Raw genomic sequence first — 27,794 nt, 5'->3', positions numbered from 1 at the left:
AATACCTGCCCAAGGCACTCAGCTAGTCAGTGGCACAGTGTAAGGACTTGGATCACAGTTGTCCCAATTTGGCTAAATTGACTGCCTGAAGGTCAGGCAGGTGGCACTTTCTTGCCTCACTGACCCCTGTGACACTTTGTGGGAGGTCAAATATAGTGACACATCTTGACAGACCAAAGGTGCCTGAGTGGTTCCTGAAGTTCAGAGCCCAGACCAGAACCCTGTTCTTCCTGCCCCAGATCTCTCCACTGGGCCACGTTATAAGAAGCTCAGTTAACTTAAAAAACTCAAAATTATTCCCGTTGGAGGGCCAAGAGGAGAGGAGCAGAGAGAAGAGAATATCTTTTTAGAAAAAAAAAAAAACCTTAAAGATACAAGGATTTTAAATTTTTTTTTTTTCAACGTTTATTTATTTTTGGGACAGAGAGAGACAGAGCATGAACGGGGGAGGGGCAGAGAGAGAGGGAGACACAGAATCAGAAACAGGCTCCAGGCTCTGAGCCATCAGCCCAGAGCCTGACGCGGGGCTCGAACTCGCAGACCGCGAGATCGTGACCTGGCTGAAGTCGGACGCTTAACCGACTGCGCCACCCAGGCGCCCCAGGATACAAGGATTTAAAATAAGAAGGAAGTAAATGTGTCCAAAAAAACCCCTCTGTCACTTCCTGATGGCTTGACTTGCTATATAAACCCATCTTGAGACAATCCATACAAGTAATTCCTTTTTTTTTTTCCCTGAGAACAGTGGAAAGTTGGCAAGAAGTAAAAATTTTCTATGAAATAGGGAGGCGAACAAGTTGTAAATGATGTTAATATCTTCCAGATGGCACAGTTTTACTTGGGAACTGAGTTTATTGTAATTAAAGGCATGTGAATTTTTCTATAAATACTGAACTTTGCAAGTTTGACACTGAAAGACTCCATCACTTCTGGAAGATAGTTGTTTTAAGGGAGGTGTTCCTTCTCTTCCATTTAAAATGCATCATTGAATTTCATAATCTGAGTTAAATCATAGAAATATTTTCCCATGTGAAGGACTCTTTTTTATCTTCCATTCCAATAAATCTTAATTACGAAGTGAGATTCCTCAGAAATGAGAAATTTTAACTCCAAACATTTTCTATTAAAATTATGTATTTTGACCATTATTTTATACCACATGTCTTGAATTCTTTTATGTATTTATTTTTAAATTAAGCTATTATCACTTTTCTGTCTCCAGACATATGTGTTGGGCAATCTTGGAAGTTCTGTTTTTGCTTCAAACAGGAGAGTCTGGCTCACTCCAGAACCCTGCTTTCCTTTTCCCTGCAAGCAATGCCTGCGGGCTCAGGGATCCCAAACCAGCAGCCAACATGACATGAGAACATTAAAATTGCTTCCATGATTGCTCCAATTTCCTAATCCCATCCTTAGTCTTACCGTGTATCTACTAATCTCTGCTCTACCAGGTGATGCAAGTGGATGATCCCTGTTGGCTTTGGTTTCTACTGTAGCTTCCAAGCCCCGTATGTCCTACCAGAGCTTGGTCTGTGTGGTAGGCAGAATTCTAAGAAGGGCCCCCAGGATCTTTGGCCCCTGGGATGCACACACCTTCTCCCAGTTAGTCAATCAGCCATTAATCCAGGTGCTTCTACAAAGGGATTTTGCTGGTTTAATTAAGTGGCTAAACCAGCAGACCTCAAGAAAGGGAGATGATCCTGAATAGGCCTGACCTAATCAAATGAGCCCTTAGAAGCGACTGAGCTTTTCCTGAAGACCATGAGGCATGAGTAAGGCAGATTTTCTGCTGTTGGCTTTGAAGCTGGAGAGGGCCACATGATGACAGGTGCAGGTGGTCTGTAGGATCTGAGAGCAGCCCCCAGCTGACAGCCAGCAAGAGAGTGGGGATTGCAGTCCGGCAGCTACAAGAAACTGAATTCTGCCCTGGTGGTGTGGGCTTTGACAAGGACACCAAGCTCAAGTTGAGAATGCAACCCTGCTGACACCTTGATTTTGGTCTTAGGTTGCCCCGAGCAGAGAGCCCCAGCCACGCCATGCCAGACTGCTGAACTATGTGACCTAATAAATATGTGTTGTCTTCGGCCCCTCTCTTCACGGTGATTTGTTATGCAGCAGCAGGGATCTGTCTATAACCTGCTGGACATTTATTATCTCATGTTTTCTCCTATGCTAGTCCTGACCAGCCACAGCATCCCTCGTAATCAGCTGCCATCCCTTTGCATGGCTCCAGGGAGAACCATTTAATATCTCTTAATTTTACTCCAGTAAAACTTTTTTCTTTAACACTTTCTTTCTTTACTTTTGTAATGCCTCATTTCCTGGGACTGTTAACTCTCATACATATTATTATGTTACTATCTAGTCTATTAATCATCAGTTTTCAATAGCTGCAATAAAATTATGGATATTCATTATAATGACCCTGAGGCATCACAAAAGCTTAAAGATGAAAATTTTAATGTGTGAGATTAGCTTTATGAGTTTTACTATACTCTGATTATTGAGAACAAGTTATCTGACTACCTACATAAAGAAACCCTTACTATACTGAATCAGCAGAACCACCTTCTGGAAAAGATGCTAGGGAGACTGTATTGTGTTGGGATTTCCTGCAGGAGAATTATCTGGAAGCCTGTGGACAAGTGCAAGATTAACATCTTGCAAGCCTTTGAGAAGGACAATGACAAGACAAAAGCGTTTGCAACAGTTTTTGTTCTAAGAGAGGTAGGGGGTTGGCCTCCCATTCACAATCTGTAAAGTCAGTTACAGGAGGCATGGTTTGGCTGGGGTACATCCAGCAGCCACTAAGCAAAGCTACCTGTTCTCTTTAGCACCACCTACTTCCCAGCTCTGTGGCATGGGCGCAGCCAGCCAGCCAGGGTTGTCATCCCTGCCCTCTGGACCTTGAGCTCTGTACTGAGGAACTCCAGGGTAGAGAAATGGCAATGTTGACAAAATGCCACTCTCCTTATAAGTGAATGGGGTCACCACTATGTTGGGTAGCTCCACAACTGAAATAATGCTCCCCCATGCCCGGACACTGTCAAGAGCATATCGCTTAGTGCAACTATTCGTAACCACATCATAAGTATAGCTATAGTCAGGCTATGGACTAGAAGTTAGGGGTGTATCAAAAGGATAGCTAGACTTGGGGCATATCAGAAGGATTGCCAGAATAGAAATAAGGGAGACTGACTTTTAGAAAGTGTCAGCACAAGTTAAAATGAGGTTTAGCTTAAAGACTCATGTCCTACAATCCTACTTATAATACACAGAGTGCATACAGGAAGAAAAAAAATATATATATATATATATTATATGTGAAAAAACATGTATCATTAGGAAAAGATATTTAGTATTATTTTAATAAGGGAAATTACTTTATTAACTTAGAAACAAACATTAAAGGGGAATATGACAAAATATTAAACAAAACAATTTTCTGTCTATAGTATAAATTTAAAATTTTTGCCAGATTCAGAATGGCTTTCTTAGAAATTGGCACTTCATAGAATCAGCCAGCACAGCCCAGTTTCTCTGTCCCTCTGAAAATGTCAAGGGCTCTCTGGCCATGCCCAAGGCTCAGGCCCTCTCTTTGTCCTGAGTTTGGTGTGTTACTACCTCCTTCCTGGGGGAGTGGCCCAGGCGGACTCCAGCTCTGGTGGCAGTCAGAGGGGCCTGCCTTTCCCACTTATCCATCCTGGGGAGTGTGGATAGGCCTGCATAATCCAGTCTCTGTGCCTGCCCCATCCTTACTGGAGTAATCTGTGTTCAGACCCCAGTGCCAGCAGTGGGGAGAAACCAAAATTTGAGCTGCTATTCGATAACACTCTAGCACCCTCCTCTGTTTCATCTCTATTTCCCTACTGCCCAGGCAGGGCTTGGGTTCTAGTCTTGTGGTTCCTGAACATCCAGCCCAAGCAGGAGGACCAGGACCAGGACTAGAATAGCTCTGGAAGAGGCCCATTAAATGACCACCACCAATTCCACTGAAACTTTCAACCCACGTGACTCCCTGGAGGCCAATGGCTCTCTCTTATCTCTGTGTATGTCTGTCTCACACATGCACACATGCACATAAACCTCCATACACACTGATATGTCTGTGTATATAGCTCTAGCACACTGTTAAGAAAAAAATCAATGAAATATTAGTCGATATGATGGTTTTCTAGCAACAATGACCAGTTGAAAATGAATTATGAGTTGTTAATAAGTAATTCTAAAATAATAAGGTCATACCCATCCTCCACCTCTCAAAATATATGTATGAGAAAGAGTAACAACAACAAAAATAGGAATCAAATTTGCGCAAAAGTAGGCAATGTCGAAAGGATGCAAATTTCTTCATCTGTGTCTCCCACCCAGTGCTTCCCCAGCTCTGTGCTCCCTCTGGGTTGGTACCACCTGATCAGTGCCTTCCTGGGATCATGGGAAAGACTATGTTAGATAGTACATCTGACAGCACTTTGTAATGTGGAAATTACTACACAAATGGCAAGTATTATTGCCAGTATCAGACGCTATCAGATCACATCTGATTCATTTTAGCTTTCTAATACTTAAAAAAAAAAAAAAACACACAGACTTTCATTGATCCAGTTATTTTTAAAAAAGATGAAGCCTTTGATTTATTTCCAAATAAAACCTCATAAAAAATAGTGTTTTCTGACCAAGAAATAAAAAATTATTAGCTAGGCAACAGGATATTGATTTGCTACTTTATATACAGAGAGTTAATGCTTTTCAAAATAACTTTTATTTGATTACAAAGAACACTTATCCATTGTAAAAATTTTGAAAAATACAGAAATGACTGAGGAACATAATCTCACTACCTGGAGACAATCACTTATTAATGGCTCTACATACTCCCTTCCATTTCTTTTTCTTCATATGATTAAGAATTGAGAATATACTGTATGTAGGGTTTTATGCTCTTACTTTTCACTTATGATATCATTAACATTTTTCCTATGTTATAAAAAAATCTTTTGTTGAATATGCTTTTAGTGGCTGAATAATATTCCATGATATGAATGTATATAAATTCCTTCTTGTTTCCTTCCTGTCTGCCTTATTTCCATTTTCCCCCATTATTTTAAATAAAACTTCAGGAAATATTTTTGCATAAATATTTGACATGATTCCAGATTATTTCCTTTGAATGGATTTCTAAAAATTGTTTTTACTCAATAAGAAGCTATGAACCTTATAAGCCTCTTCATATATCTTGATTAGAACATTGCAAGCAAGCCAGAACTTGGGGGTGAATATCATGTAAAATCACTCAGAAACACAGATACAGATACAGACTAATTGGCCTCTTATAGCCCCATCATTGTATATTTTTATTTCCAAATCCTTCTCTAATGCTCTGAGAGTAAAGCTCATTCTCTGCTGGGGAATATGTAAGGTAATTCTTGGACAGCAGTGTAGTAATCGTTTACAGGTTGTTCAGTAGGAATAGCTATTAATGCCTTGTGCAAAATAAACCAAAGATCCAAAGAAACACATTTTTGCAGGTGAAAATTATGTTAGCCAACATCATTTCTCACTCTGGTTTATGATGTCAGGTATCAGGTTTCTCCATTATTAATGTACACATGCACGTGGGGGCAGATCCTCTTGGAAGGAGATTAAAAAGACGCCACCACCTATAACCCCCCTTCCTAATCATAGGAGAATGTCCAGAAGCTGTGAGGGGCTGGTACAGTAGCTCCCCCGTACAGACAACACCCCGAAGAGGATTAGCTTTCTTCCCATTAACGGGCTCCACCATGGAGAGTCAGGGGTCATTTGTACTCACCAGAGAAAACCCGACTTGAGTAAAGTGTGCTATTCGTCTCTTCAGCACTGCGTACCTATAAAGCCTCTGAAACCACTCTTTAGTGACTGAGTACATTTCTCATTTCCCATCCCTTCTCCCCCTACTTGGCGGTTTTCCTAAAGCCGTAATTCAAACTTCCCAAAAGAAAAAAAAAAATAATCTCTGGGTAATCCTTTCAAGAATTCTTAGAAGGAAATCTTTATTCTTTCATCATTCTTATGGGAAACCTAACTCATGATTAGTATTAGGACTCAGAATGTTTCACCACACACGTATACCCAGGTAGGGTGAGGGAAGGGGGAGTGTGTGGGCAAAACACCCTTTAGCTTAAGGAATTTGTGCTCCTGGGGCGCCTGGGGGGCTCAGTCAGTGGAGCATCTGACTTCAGCTCAAGTCATGATCTGGGTTCGTGAGTTGGAGTCCCACATCGGGCTCATTGCTGTCAGTGCAGAGCCCACTTTAGATCCTCTGTCTCCCTCCCTCTGCCTCTCCCCTGCTTGTGCTCTCTCAAAACTAAATAAACATTTAAAAAAAAAAAAAAAGAGCTTGCTCTCCCAAGCCCGGGACACTCTTGAGAAGCGCCACCATAGTACCACACCCTAAACCAGGAACCATGGTAAAGTGTCTTTAAGTTGTAAAAGAGTTAGTTCCCAGTAAATGCAGGCTCCTTAAGGGAAAGCATTAAGGTAGGAGAGTTAAGAAAAAAAGTGGCAGGATGCCTAAAGGGGGAGAGCTTGGTTGTCCTCTAAATATTTAAAAAATCCACATGACGTTTACATTCCTGTGATAAGTGGACAGGATGAGGTTTGAGGAAGGGTTTCCCTGGCTGGGACCCTCCAGGCCCCTGCACAGAAAGACAGTGCGCTTTGGACTCAGAGGCAGCTTCCCTGCCTGGAGCATTCATGTTCTGGAGCAGGGCTCCAAACGGATGGGCATGTCAGCTTGCTGACCCCTCCTCTAGCTTCTATGCATGGGCCCAGTTCCTGAGACACAGTTCCCAGCTCTCCTCAGGCTCTTCTCCGACGTGTGGGTTCAGCACGAGAGTCAAGCAAGTGGCCAGGCTTCCACCTGTGTAGGTCCCTGCCGTCATGACCAGGGATCTTGACATTCCAAGAAGTGCGGAGTTTGTCACACTGGAGCACTAACAGAGCAATGTGCAGCAGCCTGGGGGAGCGAAATTTGCAAACTCAGTATCTCGGGCCTCAGGCCAATGCAGGCTGGGTGCGTTGCTGTGGTGACACATTTAGTCTCTAGGGAGGGATTGCTGGCATGCCTGCTGCATTCCTGGCACCACGTTTGCCAGCAAGAAACTTATGGAGTGGAACTGGTATCAACTCCAGAGGGAGATGCAAGCTGCTTTCTTAACTTCCTTGGCAGTACTACCCTTTGCAACTTGTGCACATAAACCCTCCTGAATATTTACATGAACTGCTATTTGTGACACTCTTTGGGGCCCTGTTGGATGGTGCTTTGAAGGGAAGTGCTAAAATGATAGCAGCCTTCCAGTTTATAAATGTAACTATTGTATCCCCGAATAATTCAATTTCCTAAAATTGGCACTTAACGATGCAATGACTTATCTCTTGCTGGGAAGAGATTCTAATCCCTCTCCTCCTGTTAAAAATAGCTTTTACTGTTGCCAAGAGGAGAGCCTGGTATTTACTATTAGAAGATATGTGAATTAAAATACTAGCTTCTTTCTCTGTTGCAACTCACTGGCACTATCTTAGCTGAGCTATCTCCTACCTGGGAGGAAAGGCTCCTCACAGAAGTGCCCCCAGTTCTTAGGAAAGCCTGACCTACCTCCCTTATTTGTGCCTGGAAAGCAAAATGCACTAAGATTTGGCCACTTAGTATTCAGACCATGTCAAGATTCAAGTAAAAAGCCTATATTGCACCATCACCAGGCCAAACATAGCCAACAGTTCAAACCACAGTTAAATTATAAGCAAACGTGGGGCAAAACATGCAGACCTGTCTAGTCAATGAAGCAGTAGAGATAAAAGGAATTACTACATAAATGCCAATGTGGAGGCTTAATGAATACAGAGATGGTGTCCTTTCCAGCTGCCCCCAGTTAAGTGTAAAAGGCCAGTAAGGATTTTGAGCATAATGCTTTCTTCCTCCTCTTCCTCCTCCTCCTCCTCCTCCTCCGCTTTTTCTTCTTCCCCTCCTGCTTCATCTTCTTTTAACATGCAAAGCATCTCCCAAGGTATTGAGAAATGAACAATTCTTCTGTGCATGTCCATAGTTTTGCAGAGGGGCCAGCCAATGATTACTACTGGAAACATCAGATGCAGCAAAGGAAATGCAGTTAATACAATAATTCACATATGTTAATGCTTAGTTCCATCAATGTCAGCTTTATTTTCTTCTTGATATACACAAAGCTGGCACACAATTTTAACTGATGAGGTAATGTCATTTTTAATTTAGAGAGCCTTAAGCTGTCCTCTCTAACTAGTGATATCATCTTTGCAGTTCCCTCGTGAGACTTTATGTAAACATAAGTAATGTGTCCTGGACAGTTTGAAAAGAGATTGTTAAAGATGACATTGGTCATCACGAAGATTTCCCCCACTTTGATCTCTTTTAAATTGCCAGATACAGTTTATATTACTGCCATATTCTAGCCATTCCTGAAATTAATATATCCCAGGACTTTTGAACGAAGTCAAACGCAGAAATAAAATAAAGGTTTGAAATGAATGGACTGTAATGTTTTCATGTCAGTTCTAGAAGAAAAATGGAAGACAGCTCAGATTATCTGGATCCTAGGTGACTTGGTAAATAACAAGAGAGGAAAGGGAAAGGCACTAAGAGTATAACACCAAACAAACAAAACTCTTCCTATTTTTGAGGGGGAATGCTAGTTTGTTGGAGACGGCTCCCCACCTCTTGGAGGTAAAGAAGCATATGTGTTATCTCAGTACAATATTTAAAATAATATTTTATTGTGATTTCCTTTACCATTTGTCTCCTTAGTGTATTATTATTAAGCCCATTTTTTTTTTTTAAATCACATCACTTTGGTGACTTGGAGTGTGTCACATTTCCTTTTCAAGCAACAATATTCCTTTAAAGATTCAGGCTGGTGGGTATAAACACAGTAATTTTCCATTTTTAAATAAACCTTTTTCTTTGGAGAGATTATGTTCTGCAATTCAAGTATAGCTTTGGAGAAGATGATCTGTGTTTTAACCACTGTGGATACTGAGAGAGTTTTTCCTAAGAAGTCTGGAGTTTGGTAGAATTGAATTAAATAGTAAAGAATCTGTTTATTATTCTGTGGCCATATGTTTAGAGGGTCGCTCACAGAAATCAAAGTATTTTTCATGGAGAGCTCCAGCCAAGGAGACATTTTGGATTCATAAAAGAACTTCACAGTTTGAAAAGAATGCATAGCATTATGTATTGACACCCCACCACCACAGACAAAGGAACACAATTTAATAATAGAGAATTGTGCTCGTGAGATTTTTCTTTTTCTTGTTAATTGGTTACTTTAACTGACATTGTCTGCAAGTATAATGGACACCATTATTCTTAATAGTTCTGTGTTGCCAGATGATGTATACAGACATGATGTAGTCCATTTTGATTATTTCATTTTGCTAGATTTTTATCCCTCCATGTAATACAGTGGTGAATACAGATAGCACTGTTTTCCTAACAGACTATGCTGGATAATGCTGCCTTCTAAATCACTGAAATTAAAAGGGCATTTCTCACTAACCTGTTGTCTCCTGTATTTATGTTAGGTATGACTACGTGGAGGTCATCGATGGAGACAATGAAAATGGACGCTTATGGGGAAAGTTCTGTGGGAAGATTGCTCCTTCCCCTGTAGTGTCTTCAGGGCCATTTCTTTTTATTAAATTTGTCTCTGACTATGAGACACATGGTGCTGGATTTTCCATACGTTATGAAATTTTCAAGAGAGGTGAGTGACTTCCTGCAGAACAAGTGTGGCTAAACGTTCATTACCATTGTTTGATTCCATGAATGACAAAGGGAAAAGAAGACAAAGGCATAATGCTTTGATCTTCTTGTAAAAAATTGCATATTCCCATTACAAAACTGTTGGAAAATACTTTAAACAAAGGAAAATTACCCAATGTATGGAAGAAGTCGTGTTTAAAGATTTTTTTAAGTGGGTCACCTGGGTGACTCAGTCGGTTGAGGGTCCGACTCTTGGTTTCGGCTCAGGTCATGATCTCACAGTTCATGAGTTTCAGCCGCACATCAGGCTCTGCGCTGATGGCGTGGAGCCTGCTTCAGATTCTGTCTCTCCTTCTCTGCCCCTCCCCAACTTGTGCACGCACGCGTGCGCTCTCTCTCTCTCTCTCTCTCTCTCTAATAAATAAATAAACTTTAAAAAATATTTGTAAAGTATTTCAGGACTCAAAATTGCATCATTTTAATGTGCTGACCAGTGTTTATAGGGTATATATTCTGTAAAACTCTCTAAGAGCATTTATTCTTATCTTTCTTCAAAAATAAGTGTGATCTTCTCTTGAAGTTTTATTTCTTTCATTCAAAATGTGTGAGTCTCCTTTATCTTAAAGCCATGTACATACATCCTGTTCCCTTTATTTCATTACAAAACTCAAAACTAGTATTTCCCAGGAAAGGGAAAGCAGTCTGCTGGTCTTAGAGTTTCTAAAGCTGCTGAAGGAAGAAGAGTCTTTCTATTAATGTCTGTTAAGAAGAGGAATAGTTGGAGAAAGAACCTCTTGGAGGAAACAAAACAGTAAAGCTTTAAATGCCATTCCCCTTAGGAAATAAAGATCTTTCTCCCTCTACAATATAATCACTTAGTAGTAATCTTCTGTTCAAATGGTATATATTGAGATGGATAGAATCTGACAATTCCTAGTCTCCCAGCCTTGAAGAATTGAATGCACATATCAGTCAATTGATAAACAATGTATCTTTATCCAGATGTCACTGTTTTTCACAACAGCTGGTAGATTCCTTTAATGTGTTAAATTTAACCTTCCGTTTTAGGTTGGCAGTAATGTGGTGGGTGGGAGTTCCAATCCAGGGACAGAAGCTTAAGATTTGAGTGTACTGTCGTAGAATAGGAGCTTTTTTTAATAGAAAAAAATCTAGTTACATCAATTACAGAGTCTCAGTGGCAACTGAGAATAACACATAGGAGTCATTAGGAGTTTCTAGGAACATTGGTACAACTTCTTAAAATTTCAAAGAAATCTGCCATTGCCCCATACAAGTATGGATAGATAGAAACAATTCTGCAAACATTTGAATAAATAATAGTATACATATGACTTCAGTATGTACAGCTGATTACATATATACATATTTTCTTGTGTTGAAAGCTGTTTGACCTGTTGTAGAAATCATATTGTACATGTATGTATATGGACACACACACACACACATATCTACATTTGCTCACTTACCGGCATATGGCACTATCAAAGAAAATAAGGTGTCAGAAAGGAATTTAGGAGTAGCCTTTCATTTTCAGTGTTTCTCGAAGATCTGAAGATAGTTGAAAGAGGAGAGAGAGAGAGAGAGAGAGAGAGATCTATAACTAAGTCATTGAGAATTCTTCATATTCCTTCCTAATGAACTCAGCCCCTTATACTTCCATTTCCTCAGAGGTACTGTAATTTCCTTATCCTGATCTCCAACACCACCTTTGAAACTTGAAGACTTAACTTTTTCTTTCTCTTCTTGCCTCTCTACATCCAATATGGCTTCTAGTTCTTTTGAATTTACATCCAAAAGCCTCCAAGAGTCACGCTGCCTTTCTGCATTCACTACATTAACTGAATAGGCCCAATTTGGGTTCTCCCGATGTTTTCTCATGCTACATACAGCTTCTCAAACAGTCATCAAGCCACTGTCCTCCAAATGCCTATGGCAGGTGTCCATCACCTATTGGGTTAAACCTCAATGTCCCATTGGGTCAAGCTCAAGGCTTGACATCAAGTACTCCCAACCTTCTCCAGCTTCAAATCCCACAGATCCACACCTGGTTTCCTGCCTCGGATAGTGCACTGGGTAATGTCCAGCAGATCTGAATGTGAAGTTTAATTCTGCCTCTATCAATCTGAATGTTCAGAGACTTGGATTCCTCATCTGGTAAATGGATAATAGTATCCAACACAGGTTTATTGAGAAGATAAGTTGAGATGAAAACATGAGAAACATGTAGCCAGTGCCTGTCACCAAAGATGTGTTCAGTAAACAATGCTTATGGATGAAGCTGGTGCCATTAGCTTTCAGAGCCCTCGCTCTCTATCAGTTTATATTAACCTCCATGGAAACCTGGCTCTTTTCTTTCTTCTTCTCAAGAAGCTCTTTTTAATTCTTCTACTTTTTTTTCCTATGCATATACCCAACTTGTCCTCTACACATGCAAGTGCACACACACATACACACAATATACACATAATGCATATTATGTATACACACATATATCCAAGTATGTTTCACTAACCATTATGCTTCTTAATATTTTCAAATTTGTTCATATATGCATATTTTATTTCCCAACCAGATTGGTACCACCTGAAAAATGCAAAGAAAACATCTCCCCCCCCCCCCTCACTGCATATACTATAGTCCTTACAGGTGTTTCATAGAAAGTCATTAACGAATACATTTATGCATACATATACAGGTTCATGGATATTTTTTTCCTCAAAAGCCATTTAATGATATTATAGAATCCATGAATCTCCTTTTTTTATTTTTGAAAACATACCACTTCTTCCAGAGTGCAGCAATTTCAAGTTTCCTCAAAACACATAAATTATACTAATTATAGTTGGCCCAATAAATGAGTCTTTCACCTGTTGGCCTTGAGGTTTTCTGGCACTAGATTACAGTTCTAAGGAAATTTTAGGCCATTTCTGCATCCCTAAGCCTGTATTTCTCGAAGGCCACCTTTGCAAAGGTCAGTCAGCAAAGCCAGTCCCCACCTCTTCCCATGCTTCCTGGAGCCACCCTGGACACCCTAACTTTCTACCCAGGTCCCTCACTTTCCCCTTCTATGTGCCTTTTCCTAGATGGTGAAAGATTGGGCCATAAACCTGAAAATTATTCCCACTCACCTAAAACAATTTCTCCAGGAAACCCAAGCATCACTACCTATCACTCCTCCCCTGTCCTTCCCTTGGTCTGGGTTATCCAAGGGAAGAAAATGTAGACATTTTCTTTGCGTGTCCATGTGGGGAAGACATGGCATTTATTGAGAGCAAGACTGATCCCTTCACATGTTATTTGGTTATGAGTCTGGATTTTAATAATAATTCCAAGGAGACTATCTTAGCTGTTATTATTGTGTACCCTTATTGTCATTAACAATGAAGCGTGGCATTCTTACAGCCACACAAGGTCCTCCAAGTCTTAAAAATAAATCAAAAGCACAGTGTTCACTGGCGGCCAATGCCATGTGTCACCTCTCACAGCAGCAGCTCACTCATGCCTAGACACACAGGGCTGCTCTCCCTCTCTCCTGTTTAGTGCTTCTGTACTCTCTACAGAGTTCCTTCACCCACTCCTGCCTTGCTTGTTTTGGGGAAGTGCTTGCTCATCTGTGGCAAACCTATGCAACAGTGAACAGGAAAAATATTAAAACAAATGTTGATGTTTACTGGAGGAAGTAGGAAAATACAGAATCTTGAAGTTTAAAGGGATTTTTTTCCCAAATCCTAAAGCCCACCTCCCATTTGTTATATACAGAATCTGAAGACTGGGAAGGTTAGGAGGCCACTCAAGTTTACACAGCAGGTTAGCAGTAGAAGTAGGACTGGATCACAGATCTGGTGCTCAATCCATTTCTTTTCTACTACTCCATGGAATTTCTCCAGTTTTTGTCACACTCCTTAGCAAACCTGGGCCAGCCTTAGTGAAAGCATTGAAATTATTTGATTTTGAAAGTATGCCTTTAATCCCTGTCATTTTTTCCTCTTATTAAATCTTGATCTCACCTGGATAATTTTACCTTTTTAAGAAGGAGAAAATGTTAGTACCTGAATTGAACCCCACTGTCAGCTTTTCCTTATAAGGATCTTAAAAAAAGCACCCCCCCCCCACCCCGCACTGCCCCAGGGAGGAAGCTGGAGGTCTCCAGGGTCACTGTTCCTACATCTTAAAAATAAAATGAAAGGGATTCCAATATTTTTATATATATATATATATATATATATATATATATATGTGTGTGTGTGTGTATATATATATGTATATATTTATATATATATGTGTGTATATATATATATATATATATAAAATTGTAAACTATAATGTCTTTGTAAATTAATGTCTTAAATTGGCAAAGTCCCTGTCATCTTAGAAGCCACCCATGAACTTTGAATATAAATGATACGGCACATTCTGTAATCTTCTTACCTGTAATTGACATGGTAAATGTCACATGTTAGTAACTTTAACCAGAATCAAATAAGTAAGTATCTGAAGCCACCATGGTGAAGGATGAGCCACATCTGTGAAGGCTTTGGAAGGCATTTTAAACAAGTCAGACCTCAAAAGGCCAGGTTTATTGTGTACATCTAGTAATTTTTATTCTTCTGTGTCTCCAGTGCCATGAACATCTAGTATGTACATGGAGAGCAAACAATTGATTTGTTTTCTCAAAAGCCTGCCAGACGCACTGAGGTGGAGATTCAGCGTAGCAATTCTAAACACTAAAAATAGAGATCTGTTGGTTTAATTTAATCTGTATTGATGCCTACAGTGTTGCCTCTAGTACTTGGCTCTGTGGGAGAATATTTAGTTAAGAACACTCTCAACCAACCTCCTTATTAGAGCTGAATCCATGCATGCCATCACAGGGTGCCCATCAGTGAGACAATGGCCCAGGGAAAGAATTGTTGAATTGAATATTCCCAGGTTGGATCTTGAGTTTCAAGAGGATCAAGTCGTTGCTGATTCCCAGAGATCCTTAGGATACCTTTGAAAATCATAGCAATGGTGGTGGTGATAAGGGGTCAAGTTGATGTGCTCATATTCTTGTAGATGGGCCATTTTCAATGGTGTGGTGAATACCACCCCATTTGCCACTGGACGCCATGAATCAAAATTGTGGTCATTCATACGGTCATAAGGTCAACTTGCACTATAGATGTGTATGAGCTTGACCAATTTAAATTACAAATTACCATAATTTGTAAAGTGTTGAAAACCCTGAATAGTCACTAAAATTATATACTATAAATAGACACATTACACACCCACACATGTATGTTAAAAATAATTTTAGAATGGCACTGTATCTGATACATTGGGGAAGGCAACAATGTCAACATTGATATCAAGTGACTTCTAGCAACACGGCCTGTAATCACAGTTTATCGTGCCCTCACTAACAGCCACACTTTACCGGCACACCTGTGTCAACACCACTCAAAATGAGTCACTCACCCTGGATACATGTACGAATTACCTTTCACATTTAGTTTGTCAAAGAGGCATAGGTCACATCTGGCAGAGTTACTGAGTCACTGGTGTAGGAATCTGAAACCCAAACTCCCTCCACTGAATTCTCTCCCTCGCCTTTGTAAATGTTCTATTTCACCAATAAAGGGCTGTCAGCCTCAAGATTTAAAGATTTAAGCTTGAAGGGGCTATAATTATTTCTCTAGGGCTCTGTCGAGATTTCTGTAGCTTACTCATTCATTGTTCCCACATGATTTGATATTTGTCATTTTTTTTCTCTGCAACAGCAGAAGTTTTTAAATTGCTTCACACAAATGGAAAACTAAGGTGAACACAATAAATCTGAACTTGACTTTCCATACCTATCACTCCTATAGTAAGGCTGAGTAATGAGTGATTTGGAAAGTGACTATAATCGTGAGCTTTTATTAGAAAGATATGCTGCCTTTACCCAGGTTATTTGTTGGTGAAGTTGTGTGAGTGGGATTTTCACTTTGCTCTTTCTTTTCTTTTGCTTCTAGGTCCTGAATGTTCTCAGAATTACACAGCACCTAGTGGAGTGATAAAGTCCCCAGGATTCCCTGAAAAATATCCCAACAGCCTTGAATGCACTTATATTATCTTTGCACCAAAGATGTCAGAGATTATCCTGGAATTTGAAAGCTTTGACCTGGAGCTTGACTCAAACCCTCCAGGGGGGATGTTCTGTCGCTATGACCGGCTAGAAATCTGGGATGGATTCCCTGATGGTAAGAAGGGCAGGAAGCATCCCCAAAAGGGGAGAATCTGGGGGAAGGGCGCTGAGATCCTTTTACAAGTGTCACGATACATGCATCATTTTTTTAAAAAAATAGTTCAGAAGGAGGAGATAAAACAAAGCAAAATGGTAACTCTCTTTATGAAGAGTAGCGATGAAATATTTGAGCTCAAAAGACAGTAATTATCTAGTCTAATTTCTTCAATTTATAAGTAAGGAAACTGGGGCCATGAACGATTACACATGGTCTCATAGCTATTTTTGTGATAGAATTAGGACCAACACATGGTTTTCCTGACTAAAGTATTTGCCTCATTTCATTGACCTGCCTACTTGTCATTAATTCACAGACCTGAAGAGATCAGTTAAGTCAGACAATTCACTTGACAAATGCAGAGACTAAAGACCAGAGAGGTTAAGTACTTGATACAATTTTAAGGGTGAAATGGCATCCATTATGCGGTTACCAAAAATTTAGAAATTTAGAAAAAGAAAGAGGATGTTTGGACATTCCTAATTTAGACAGATTCCTTATCTGCTCCCTAGGGAATTTTTATCTTTGGCAATTTGAATCATCTCAACACATCATCTGTATACATTGTTTTTATCATCTAAATTTATCCTACATTTTAAAATATATTTACTGAATACCTGCCATGTACCAGGCATTGGTCTAGCTACTTAGTAACAGAACAATCAAAGATGGCTGCCCTTCCCCTCCCCCCCCCCCCACCGGAGTTTTGATTCTGCCAGGGGCCATTGGACAATAAACAATACACTTACAGATGAAAGAACTCTGTCCTTGGAATGCAAAAAGAGAGAACAACAACAACAACAACAACAACTGTAAACAACAACAACAACAACAAAAATGAAAGAAAGGAAAGTAGAGTAGAGCAAAGGCATGAAAAGTACTAGGGTTAAGAGACGGGGATATTTAGGTTGAAATTTTAAATAAGGTGGTCAGTTTCGGCCTTATTACAAGAATGTCATTTTAGCAAAGATTTGAAGGAGGAAGGGGGCAGGGGGGTGGCCATGTGGACAGCTAGATGAAAGTTTTCTATTTCTATCCTTGTGAATTAGAAGGTGAATGGCAAAAATACACACCCAAATCCTGAAAAGAGGGAGATAATATCAAATAATTTGTTGCAGCTGCATTGCTTGTCTTGTGTTTAGTCTGGTTTAATATTAAGATTTCTCTAGAGAACACACTCTACACAGATCAGAAAGGGCAGCTTGGAAGTTCTTACGAATCATGCAGTTAGAAATATGTAACCACCAATAAAATAGAGTCAGATATTATGATCAGGCTGGAGGAAAGAATATTTAAATAAATATTAAATTGTAAATGAAGGGCAAGTATCATGTGAAAGAGATTGCCTTTGCCTTTGAAATGACATTAAAATTCTCAGCGTAATTCAATTTAGCTATGCTCCTCAACAGTAAACAGCAATGGAGATAAACTGGGTTTAGAGAAAGCTTATATTGTCATTGCAGTAAGTGGGTGAGTTATCATTGGTGTAGTTTCGTCTTTGCTCTTTTACTATATAAATAGGGTTATGATGATCTTATCGAAACTCCTTCATTAAGTAATGAGATTTGCCCAAACAGAGTGCTGATTGATTTCTAAGTATTCAATCTGATAATTAGGAAAACAATATTATAACAGTATTGTAATAATAGTTGGAACATTTAATAATGGGTTTATTTGTTCACAACCCAAATTTGCAGCCTTCCTTTCTAGAACTTACATTTAAATTGACATTTGAAAAGGAGGTCCAATCAACCAACTTATTTAGAATACTTTCAGAAAGAAGCACATTGTTATTAGTGTCAAGGGTTTTTCAAAGTAGTAATTTTCTGGCTCTAGAAAATCACTGAGTTGAAGCGAGGAACAATTAACAATAAGAGTTATCAGCCTTGCAATTCACTCATGTTTTAAACTACGGTGCACTTGACTTATTCCCAGAGAAAACTGGCCTTGGAATATGGAAACTGTGTTTGTATATTTGTTAAAATTTACCTAGCCTTGTCCAGCCTACACCAGCATAACAGCTCTCTCCTTTTTAGGCAAAAATGACAGACTTCCCCTCCTGGGTTTGTCAGTGGCACTAGAAACATTTTTGTTATAGTAGTTCAACACATACAGTCCCTTGCCAGCAAAATTGCTTTTACTCTTTGATATCCCTTCCAAAAACAACAACCAGAAGGTGCTGAAGGCTTTTAACCATCAAGTGATTTTATGTTGCCTTTTATCATACACATTGAATTAGGTGACTAAGTAATTGAAAGCTACCCATTGAATAGGATTGACTTTGAAGAAAAGCAGTTTACTCCCAAACTCAAGTCGAGGTATGCATTGTTGTGAATCACACATCTTTGTCTATCACTCCTTAAGCTCCATGGATTCACAAGTAGCGACTCTGTAGTAATTGGTGGAAGTTTACATATGGTTTGTGAGCCATGAGCTGAGCACACTGCCCGGCCCTGGTGGATATTGCAAATGTTTGTGCTGAATTCTGGAGCCAAACACGAATGCTTAGCTCACACCACATGGGCACACATGAAGTCAGCTCTCCCCCCAGGCTTTAGCTGCTGTCGTTACCTACATTCCAAAAACTATCAACTATTTGAGGAGTAAGTTTCATGAACGCTAGATTGAGCTCTGTTTGGATTTTATTGACTTAATGTTTATATTAAAATTAACTTCTGGGGCGCCTGGGTGGCTCAGTGGGTTAAACATCCAACTTCAGCTCAGCTCATGGTCTCACAGTCCATGGGTTCAATCCCTGCACTGGGCTCTGTGCTGACAGCTCAGAGCCTGGAGCCCACTTTGGAGTCTGTGTTTCCCTCTCTCTCTCTGCCCCTCCCCCACTCATATGCTGTCTGTCTCTCTTAAAAATAAATAAAAACATTTAAAAATAAAAAATAAAATTAAATTAAACTTCTAAAATAGAAATTATATAAACATAAAATTATAAACATTCCAAAATGTAAATGACATAAATGTGCAATTTTTTTTTTCTGGGGAAAAGTTGCCAAGTCCAGATATTCTCCAACAAAAAGTTTATTATTGTAGGAAAACAATACTTGGTCTATTTTGTACTTTTTCGAAGTGATTACCTTTTTTGTTTAGTTATTCAGAATGCCTCCTTTTGAAAGTCTGTCTTTATAGCAGATTGCTGCCTTTTTTTTTTGCCCCCCACCATAGAAAGGGAACAGGAGACCAAACTGTCTCATTCTGAGGTGAGAGATTGGAGAGATTAATTATTGGAGAAATTAATGGAAAAATACAAATAACAGGGTAATGCCATTCCCAGTTGCAGGTATATCTTTTAAATAGCATAAATACTTTATTGCCTTCACACCTGGAAAGATATGGTCACTATGCACCTACTGTCCCCCCAAGAGATTGTTAAGCACATATTGCTTACTTAAATTCTTCAGTAATGCAATTGCTGAGTTCCACTTCTGTTTTTGTGAGTTTGCATTCATCTCCTTGGCCTAACGGAAAGAGGAAATCCAATAGCTGTGTTCATGTAAATACACAAATGAGCACATGCATGAGATAGATAAGTACTGTGCCCACTCTTGCTCAGATCAATATTGCATTAGCTTGCTAGGCTAAGGTCTCGCTGTTGTTCAGGAAAATTCAATACTTCTTTGTCTTATAGTCGAAAAAGCCTTTTCACTCTCATATCTTGAGGGCTCCTAAAGAGAGTTGCACACTGCTATCCGGGGGCAAGGTTCTAAAGGACAGAAGGCAGATTTACCCGGCATGTCTTAAACATTATAAACCAGTGAGTCATGGAGACTCTCTAAATTATGAGTCTGCATTAGACAAGTTCTCTTCTGTTTGCTCTTTCAAAGAGACTCCCCCTCCCCGCTCCCCAGAGGAATGGGGTGGTGGGGGGAGGGTGGAGAATCTGCAGCCAGAGCTTAAGGGGTTGAGTGTGGCTTCCCTTGTGCACTTGTATTCTTGGCGGGTCAATGGCTGTGGTGATCAGAGACTGGCTCCAAGGACTAAGGCTGTAAATGTTTGCCCACAAGCTAAAGAAAAAGAAAGTTATGAAACCACAATAATGGAATTTAAATGAGGGGAAAAAGTGAGAACCTACGAATGGACTCTAGGCCTCTCATTAAGATTATAAATCAGAAATGGGATTCTTTTCAAGGAAAGGAAAGACCGGAGTTTATGGCTCTAGCTCGGTGTTTTCATGCATATGTCATGGGCAACTTTGTGCTCCATAGGGAAGAAAAAAGTGTTGAATTCATTCAGAATGATGAAAATCTGCCAAAGGACTAGCACTTGTAGAAGAAGCTGAGGCTCAGATTAAAGCTCAAGAGAAACAAAACTGCAAGTTTCATCTCCTGAGATGCTCTCTTCTGCCAACTGGGAAACCTGATAGAACAACATTTTCTTCCCATAACAGAGTCCCTGTTCATGACCATGTCATGCCCTGTAGATAATCTGTATCAATTCCCCTAATGGGCCAGGGTCCTTGTTTTCTTCATAATAAAGCAGGCTACACACACACACACACACACACACACACACACAATGTTTGGTTGCTGGAGAATGAGGAGTTACAGTAGAGAAAACTCTTAAATTCAATCACATCAATTACTATGAATGCATGGAGAAGTTTTCAGATATTCGAAGTAACCATTTTTCACTAACTCGAATGTGGAAACACTTTGGTTTAGTTGTAGTTTTAGGTTTGCTTTGTTTTAAGAGGGCCAGCCAAGAGCTGAAAACCTGTCAGCCAAGGATCTGAGCACTCCGAAAAGCAGGGTGCTTGGACTAGCCAGCTGCCTACTAGGAAATCAGTGGGTAGGTGAGGCTCCAGGGAGATCAGTTCTTATGAGACTCACTTTTCCAATCACATTGGAAGCTGCTTCTAGTCTTCATCAGCTGCTTTCTGCATCCAAGCTCCACACACGGGCCTTGGCGCAGCAAGTCCCTTCTGTAGGCCCATCCTTCCAGAGAGGGGTCCACCCACTGTGCTTCCTTGAACAAAGCAATAACTCTTAGTTGAAATGCAGAGAACCATGGATTTCTTGGAGGGGAAAATGGTCCACACCAGATTGTCCTTCTAAGCCCAAACCATCTGCTATGTTTTTACCATATGTGCAATGGAAAAAAAAAAAAAAAAACTAGAGAAAAGGGGATTTTTTTTTCCTTGCTGATGATCTGGACAGGGAATTGGAGAGATTCTCCAAGCCCAGAGGGCTTGTGCACTGTCTATGTGGCAAGTTGCAATTACTAACTGCCAAGGTTTATCTAAAAGCACTTCAACAAAGGGGTGGCCAGTTTAAGCCCAGTTGCAGTTTGACATATCACAAATTAATCAGTGTTCCCAATTTTTCACTGCCCAGGTACTACTTTTTTTCCTGATATGCACAGTCAAATGGCTCCTTTGGGCCATCTTTTAGCCACAGGACCTAAGTGCAATGTGGTCACGTCTCTTAAGTTTGGGAGAGAAAAAAAAACAGAGAAAAGTCAGATACATTTTCTTTTCATTTTGTTTACAACTTATTATTACGTATAAATTATTGGTGTCTGTAGCTTCTAATTTTTTTTTAATTGTTACAATTATAAATTATCCGTTAGATAGAGCCCTGTCTGTGATGTTCATCATAATAAGGCTCCAGAACTAAAAGATGGAATGAAGAAGGAAATTGGGGTTACTCAATGTTGGATCAGATTCCTGGCACTGGTCTGCTTGCATCCGGGACCAGTTCCCTGGATCTCCTCATAGGGGGGGAAAGTGAGTAAGGCAGCTTCCAGAACCCTTGGTGATCACAGCCTAGCTGGAATCTTTCAGCACTGGGCAGTGTGTGCAGTTTGGTCCTGGAGATGAATGTCAAGGTGACACTTGACAGCCCAAATCTCATTCACTGCAGATGAAGCAAGCATTTTGATTCTGTTCCTGAAAACAATCCTGCTCAGTGGGGAATGAGGTTATATGCCTGTTATTGCCCTTCTAAGCACACTTTAAATCCCTCTCCACAAACCTGATCCAGTATGTTCACAGTGAACCAATTAACCAGGGAAGACTTGCTTTGGGTAAGAAAACACTTCTGGGTTCTGCCGGGACCCATGTTTGCAAACGGTTATTCTTGCATCTGCGGTGGAACAAAAGATACTTTAATGTTCTCTGCATTTCTCCCTTTCTAGTTGGTCCTCACATCGGGCGTTACTGTGGACAGAAGACACCAGGTCGGATCCGTTCCTCCTCGGGCATTCTCTCCATGGTTTTTTATACTGACAGTGCAATCGCAAAAGAAGGCTTCTCAGCAAACTACAGTGTTTTGCAGAGTAGTGTCTCAGAAGGTCAGTATTTATTCACCCTGCAAAGCCCTGTGGTAAACACTCCATGTTATTCCTCCTCACACATCTGTGGCCACATGAAACACTAAAGAAATGGTTTGTGAATTGGAATGTCAAATATTTATTTTTCTCTTTTAAATGGTTTTTATGGATATCAATAGGAAGAACTGTTTGGTGTGCTTTCTTAAGGAAATTGTGGATGAGAAGACTGCTTGTGAGCCTCTGAAATGATGGGAGAAAGTGGGAAATGGCAAAACAGTGTCCTGAAACAACGAACTATAGCCAGACCCTATCTGGCACCCTTGAATGTGTACTGGGCTGAGAATCATAAAAGGACAGGCATTGATCACAAGGGATAGGAAGAAATCTGCCATAGTTTATTCACAAGGCAGTCTTACGGAATAGATGACACCTGGTGGATTGGTTTGTGAAGACACCAATGGAAGCCATTTGTTTTTTGTTTTTAGGTGAATAAAAGTGGATATTCGTGTAAAAGAAGCATGTTTTAATTTTGGTTATAGCTTTCCACAAAAGAAAGAGGAAGTACTATGTTTCACATCTTATTAAAATAATCAACTAACTCAACACTTCTTCAAAGTTTATGTGGTGTCCAGCTCTTTTAAGGGCCCAAGGAAAACACCAGAGAGAACAATGAATAAATTGTGTATTTCATCAGGTCTAGCTGCCAGGTTGTAAAGTAACATAGGGAAGAGGACAGGGGCTGTTTGGAGACCTTTCCTTCAGATATACTAGTATCTTTTTTTTTTTTTTTAATATTTGTCAGATGGGTGCCCTGGGTGGCTCAGCTGGTTGGGCATCCCACTCTTTTTTTTTTTAAGCTTTATTTATCTTTAAGAGAGACAGACCAACAGAGCGTGAGCAGGAGAAAGGCAGAGAGAGGGAGACAGAATCTGAAGCAGGCTCGAGGCTCTGAGCTGTCAGCACAGAGCCTGATGCGGGGCTCAAACTCATGAACAGTGAGATCATGGCCTAAGCCAAAGTCAGACACTTAACCAACTGAGCCACCCAGGTGCCCCATAGATATGCTAATATCTTTTCTACCAGATCTTACTGGAAAATGAAAAGGCCAATTAAATTTCAAGATCTTATTTGTGCTTAATTTGATTAATTAATTTATATGTTTGTGTCTATAAATATTTTTAAATGTTTATTGAGAGAGAGAGAACATGCGGGAGAGGCAGACAGAAGTAGAGAGAGAGAGAAGCCCAAGCAGATTCCACGCTGTCAGCACAGAGCGCGACACAGGGCTGGATCCCATGAACCATGAGATCATGACCTGAGCTGAAATCTAGAGGTGGATGTTCAACCAGCTGAGCCACCCAGGCACCCCTATAAATATTTCTATATTACAAATAACAAATCTAAGCTTAAAAGTATGAAACCAGTGAAAGAAAACCTTCTATGCCATAAAACTTTATCTATTATGATAAAAAATTCAGAAAATGTGCAAGTTTGGTTAGTTGGCATTTTTCTTGATGATTGAGAATCCTTAATCTCTAAAGCTTTTTTTTCCCCATGTTAGTACTTTTAGATTCACATTTCTTAAAGCTGATTATTTATTTCCCTATGTCATATTTCATATCAATGTCATATTTCATTGTTTCACTGAGTATATGAGGCCTAATGGAATACATGCTTTCATGATTCATAGTCATCATTGTGAGCATTATTATTTTATGTTGTAAAACTGTGGACCTCCTTGGGACCATATGATACTGTGGTTTACTTCTGATGGATACTCTCGTGTTTTAATAATATAAACTAATGATGTTAATAATCATGACAAGGCCAGGGCAGGAGGCATGAGAACAAAGGGAATCAGGGAGAAGTGGCCCAGGTGCCAACTACAAGGAAATCTGAAAGACAGAGAATTAAGGTCTACTGTTCACCAAATATGGATTGTAAACAGACACAGAATCTTTTTCACTTTTACTGGATCTTAGAGAAAATACTAAAACTTTCGGTGTGTACTCGTATGAACTTTGAAAATAAATCAAAAGCGCCATCATTTCCTAGTAATTTTTTAAAAGTATATTTATTTATTTTGAGAACAACAGAGTCAGAGCAAGTGGGGAGAGGGGGCAGAGACAGAACTGCAAGCAAGGTCTGTGCTGCCAGCACGGTCTGATGTGGGGCTTAAACTCATGAACCATGAGATCATGAGCTGAGCCGAAACCAAGAGTCGGGACCCTCACCTGACTGAGCCACCCAAGCACCCCCTAATAGATTTCTAATAGTATTTCTGTCAACCTAGGTCCAGTTAGGAAAATAATTAATCCACTGCAAGATCTTCAGAACCCTGTTTTTAAAAATTACTGCCATGAATTTATTCCCACGTATCAGCACCACATCTCAATAAGTCCCCCACTGTCATCTTCTGTAAGATTTTGTGTGACTGTCAACATGAATGTTTTAGTTGGCCAGATTATAAAAAGAAATCTGCATTTCAGGTCCCCTATGTTTTCATGACTTTGGGCCATTTTTTCCCCCTCTAGATTTCAAATGTATGGAAGCTCTGGGCATGGAATCAGGGGAGATTCATTCTGACCAAATCACAGCTTCTTCCCAGTATAGCACTAACTGGTCTGCAGAACGCTCTCGCCTCAACTACCCTGAGAATGGGTGGACTCCCGGAGAAGATTCCTACAGAGAGTGGATACAGGTATGTAGCAGGAGACGTGGCATCTTTAGGGTGGAAGATTTTGGTCATCTAGAAAGGGTGTTGAAAAAAAGCAGTGCAATGCCTGATTCCTGCAGGTGAGAAGACAAAAGGAATGGGCACCAAGTGTCATCACCCTGCAGAACCATCATGTCACTGCAGTCTAAGAAAAGCAGGCCTGGTTGATGTCCTTGAAAATTCTTTTTTTTTTTAACTCTTCAGAGAATGCCCAGTTGTCTCACTTTGGTAACAACTAAAAGATCTGATTTTTCCCAACAACTACACATTTTCTATTCATATACTTCCTCCTTCAACAAATTTTTATTTCCTTGATGAAATATTTTGGCTCAACCAGTAGACTTGCATGAAATAGTTATATCAAAGTATAAGGCTTCTTATTTGTTTGTTCAGAGTAGAAGAAGGAAAGAAAGGAGCTGAGGTTTGCTTTTCCATACAAGTGTACATAGCACATGCCCAAGAAAGCAGTGGGAGCAGATCAAGGGAACTGGTCTTTGGGGCTGTGTATGTACACATGTATGTCTGAAATGGACACATTTGTATCCTTATTATGACCTTGCTTCTGCTTCCCTCCCTTTGCCCTGATACCCCCTTCCTTACCATTACCCTTACATCCCCGACAGACTCTCCTCTTCTGCACCATGACTCCCTTGCCCCAACTCATCCCTGGCACCAATCCTAATACCTCAGCCTGGCCAACCTTGATGTCTGGATACGCCCACTCAAGACCTGATGCTCATGTTCTTGACTTTTTCACCCACTGTCAAATGAAACATTGGGTATCTGGCTGTGTGGGTTAAACTGTGGGCAAATTATACAAAGTTATTTGCTGAAGGATACAGGCTTCATTTTCATAGAGTAGGCAAAGCTTGTCTTACATACATTGCAAGATATATAAAAATGACTAATTCCCAGAGAGAGTTTCTAAGCAAGAAAAAAAGCAAGATGATTAATCCCCTACTTTCTATATCCATTGTTGTTTCAGTCTTTTGAGCACAAATCCCAGATTTTGTTTTACTTTGTAAAGGTCAATATTAGTTTAACATACACTTAAAGTGAAATGGCCTATTACAGGAGACTGAACTCCTGCTAACCTCTGAATGATAACACTGAGAAATGTGTAGACGGTGAGAAAAGATGAGATTTTTACCTAAGGATTGCTGAATCCAGCTCTAGATTAAGTCAGAAGTTAAATGAATTTGCCTATGTCAAAATAGCTCTTGGTAACTTGTTTTTTCACATCCCCAAACCAACAGGCAGTTCAGTATGATTGACAGACGTGTCTCCAGAGGAAAGCTTGCATTTTGCAGTGCTAAGCATGTTTGCATGGTAACGTGGTCCTATTCTTGGTAATGTGGATAGTGCTCAATAATTTAGGGACAGTGTTGGGCTTGCAAGACTTCTGAAATTGCAACTGTAGCAATTCTTCTGTGCAAGGCAATTCTGTGTCAGTAGAAACATTGAGACAAGATGGGCTCTCACAAAGCATTTGTCAACAAGACAGGATTTACATCCTTCTCAGGAGCTAGGCAAAAGGAAAAAAAATCTGAAATGGTCCGACTCTTTCTATCAAAGCATAGAAAGCAATGGTTAGGAGAAGCTACGTAACCAAAATCTCTCAAACAAGGTTTACTTCTTACTCAAGCTACTCTCCATCGGCCAGCTGGGGGTCTGTTCCACATCTTCTAACACCAGGACCCGGACAGAGGGGACACCTGTCATCTCAAATATTGCTGGTCACCAAGCAAAAGGAAAAAGAGAGCACAGCCATTGTGCTAGCTCTTATGGTCCCCTCAAAGAGCGCTTTCACCCATTTTCATTGCCAAAGCACATCCCATGGTCACACTTATCTTCTGAGGGGTAGCAATTCACTTCATGCTGGATGGAGGAGAGCTAGAAATTTGGTGAACAGCATGAATGACAATTGTGCCATTCGTAGAATAGTTACCATTTATTGAGGGTTTACTATGGGGCCCCACTTCTGCTGAGTACTTGACATATTTGTATTTCATCCTCACAGTAATCCTGTGAAGGAGGTGCTATTATCCTCATTTTACAAAGGAGGACCCTGAGGTTCGGAGAGATTAGTAAATGCCCAAGATCACAGTGAATGACCGGGCTTGGAATCAGGGTCTGCCAAACTCCCAACACCTGCTTCTTTACACTTCAGTCTCCTCTTATCATTTGTTACCTTTCATATGAATTCAGGTATATCTTGGGACATAATTCCCTTCATGCCTTTCCTTGTGAGAGGACACACGGAGATGAGTTGGGTGCTTACTCTTTCTAAATCTAGCATTCAATGCCCTTATGCCTCCATCCCTATGGACGATGAATGTCAGAGAGACTCAGCATCAGTTCACCTTGAGGTAAGATTATCTTTTGCTCCTTCTGGAGCTCACTGGACTCATTTACATGTTTGTTGTATCTTTTCCCTCATGATGGGAGCTCTTATCATTCACCCATCACTTAATTATGAATAATTTTGTATGTTTCCAGCTTTTCTGAAACTCCTTGGAAGTGGTTGGCTTGTTGTTTTCATTGGGTAGATGTTTTACATTAACCACCAAGTAAAGCATAATTGAAGCTGAGGGCAAGAGGCGCGTACCTCCAATCACAGGAGCATTAGCGCACAGACATTTCTATTTACATGCACATCAGTATGCGGTTGGTATTTGTTTTCTTTTTCTGCTTTTTCACATTTTGCATGAGATATACCCCACAAAACATGTTG

The 27,794-nt window shown here is 40.1% G+C and overlaps 1 protein-coding gene across 6 annotated transcripts in view; it reads left to right on the top strand.

The window, feature by feature from the left end:
• NRP1 (neuropilin 1) overlaps nt 1-27,794 on the top strand; it is a 138,629-nt gene that overhangs the window by 47,212 nt on the left and 63,623 nt on the right. For all 6 annotated transcript variants that reach the window (XM_043563164.1, XM_043563163.1, XM_043563162.1 and 3 more), the window contains 4 exons: nt 9,595-9,776; nt 15,793-16,020; nt 22,210-22,365; nt 24,879-25,045. In XM_043563164.1, the coding sequence (XP_043419099.1) occupies nt 9,595-9,776; nt 15,793-16,020; nt 22,210-22,365; nt 24,879-25,045 (733 nt within the window). The remainder of the gene's footprint in view (nt 1-9,594; nt 9,777-15,792; nt 16,021-22,209; nt 22,366-24,878; nt 25,046-27,794) is intronic.

The sequence above is a fragment of the Prionailurus bengalensis genome, chromosome B4 (genome assembly GCF_016509475.1).
Source record: "Prionailurus bengalensis isolate Pbe53 chromosome B4, Fcat_Pben_1.1_paternal_pri, whole genome shotgun sequence".
NCBI lineage: Eukaryota > Metazoa > Chordata > Mammalia > Carnivora > Felidae > Prionailurus > Prionailurus bengalensis.
This window is presented reverse-complemented; position numbering and strand designations above follow the sequence as displayed.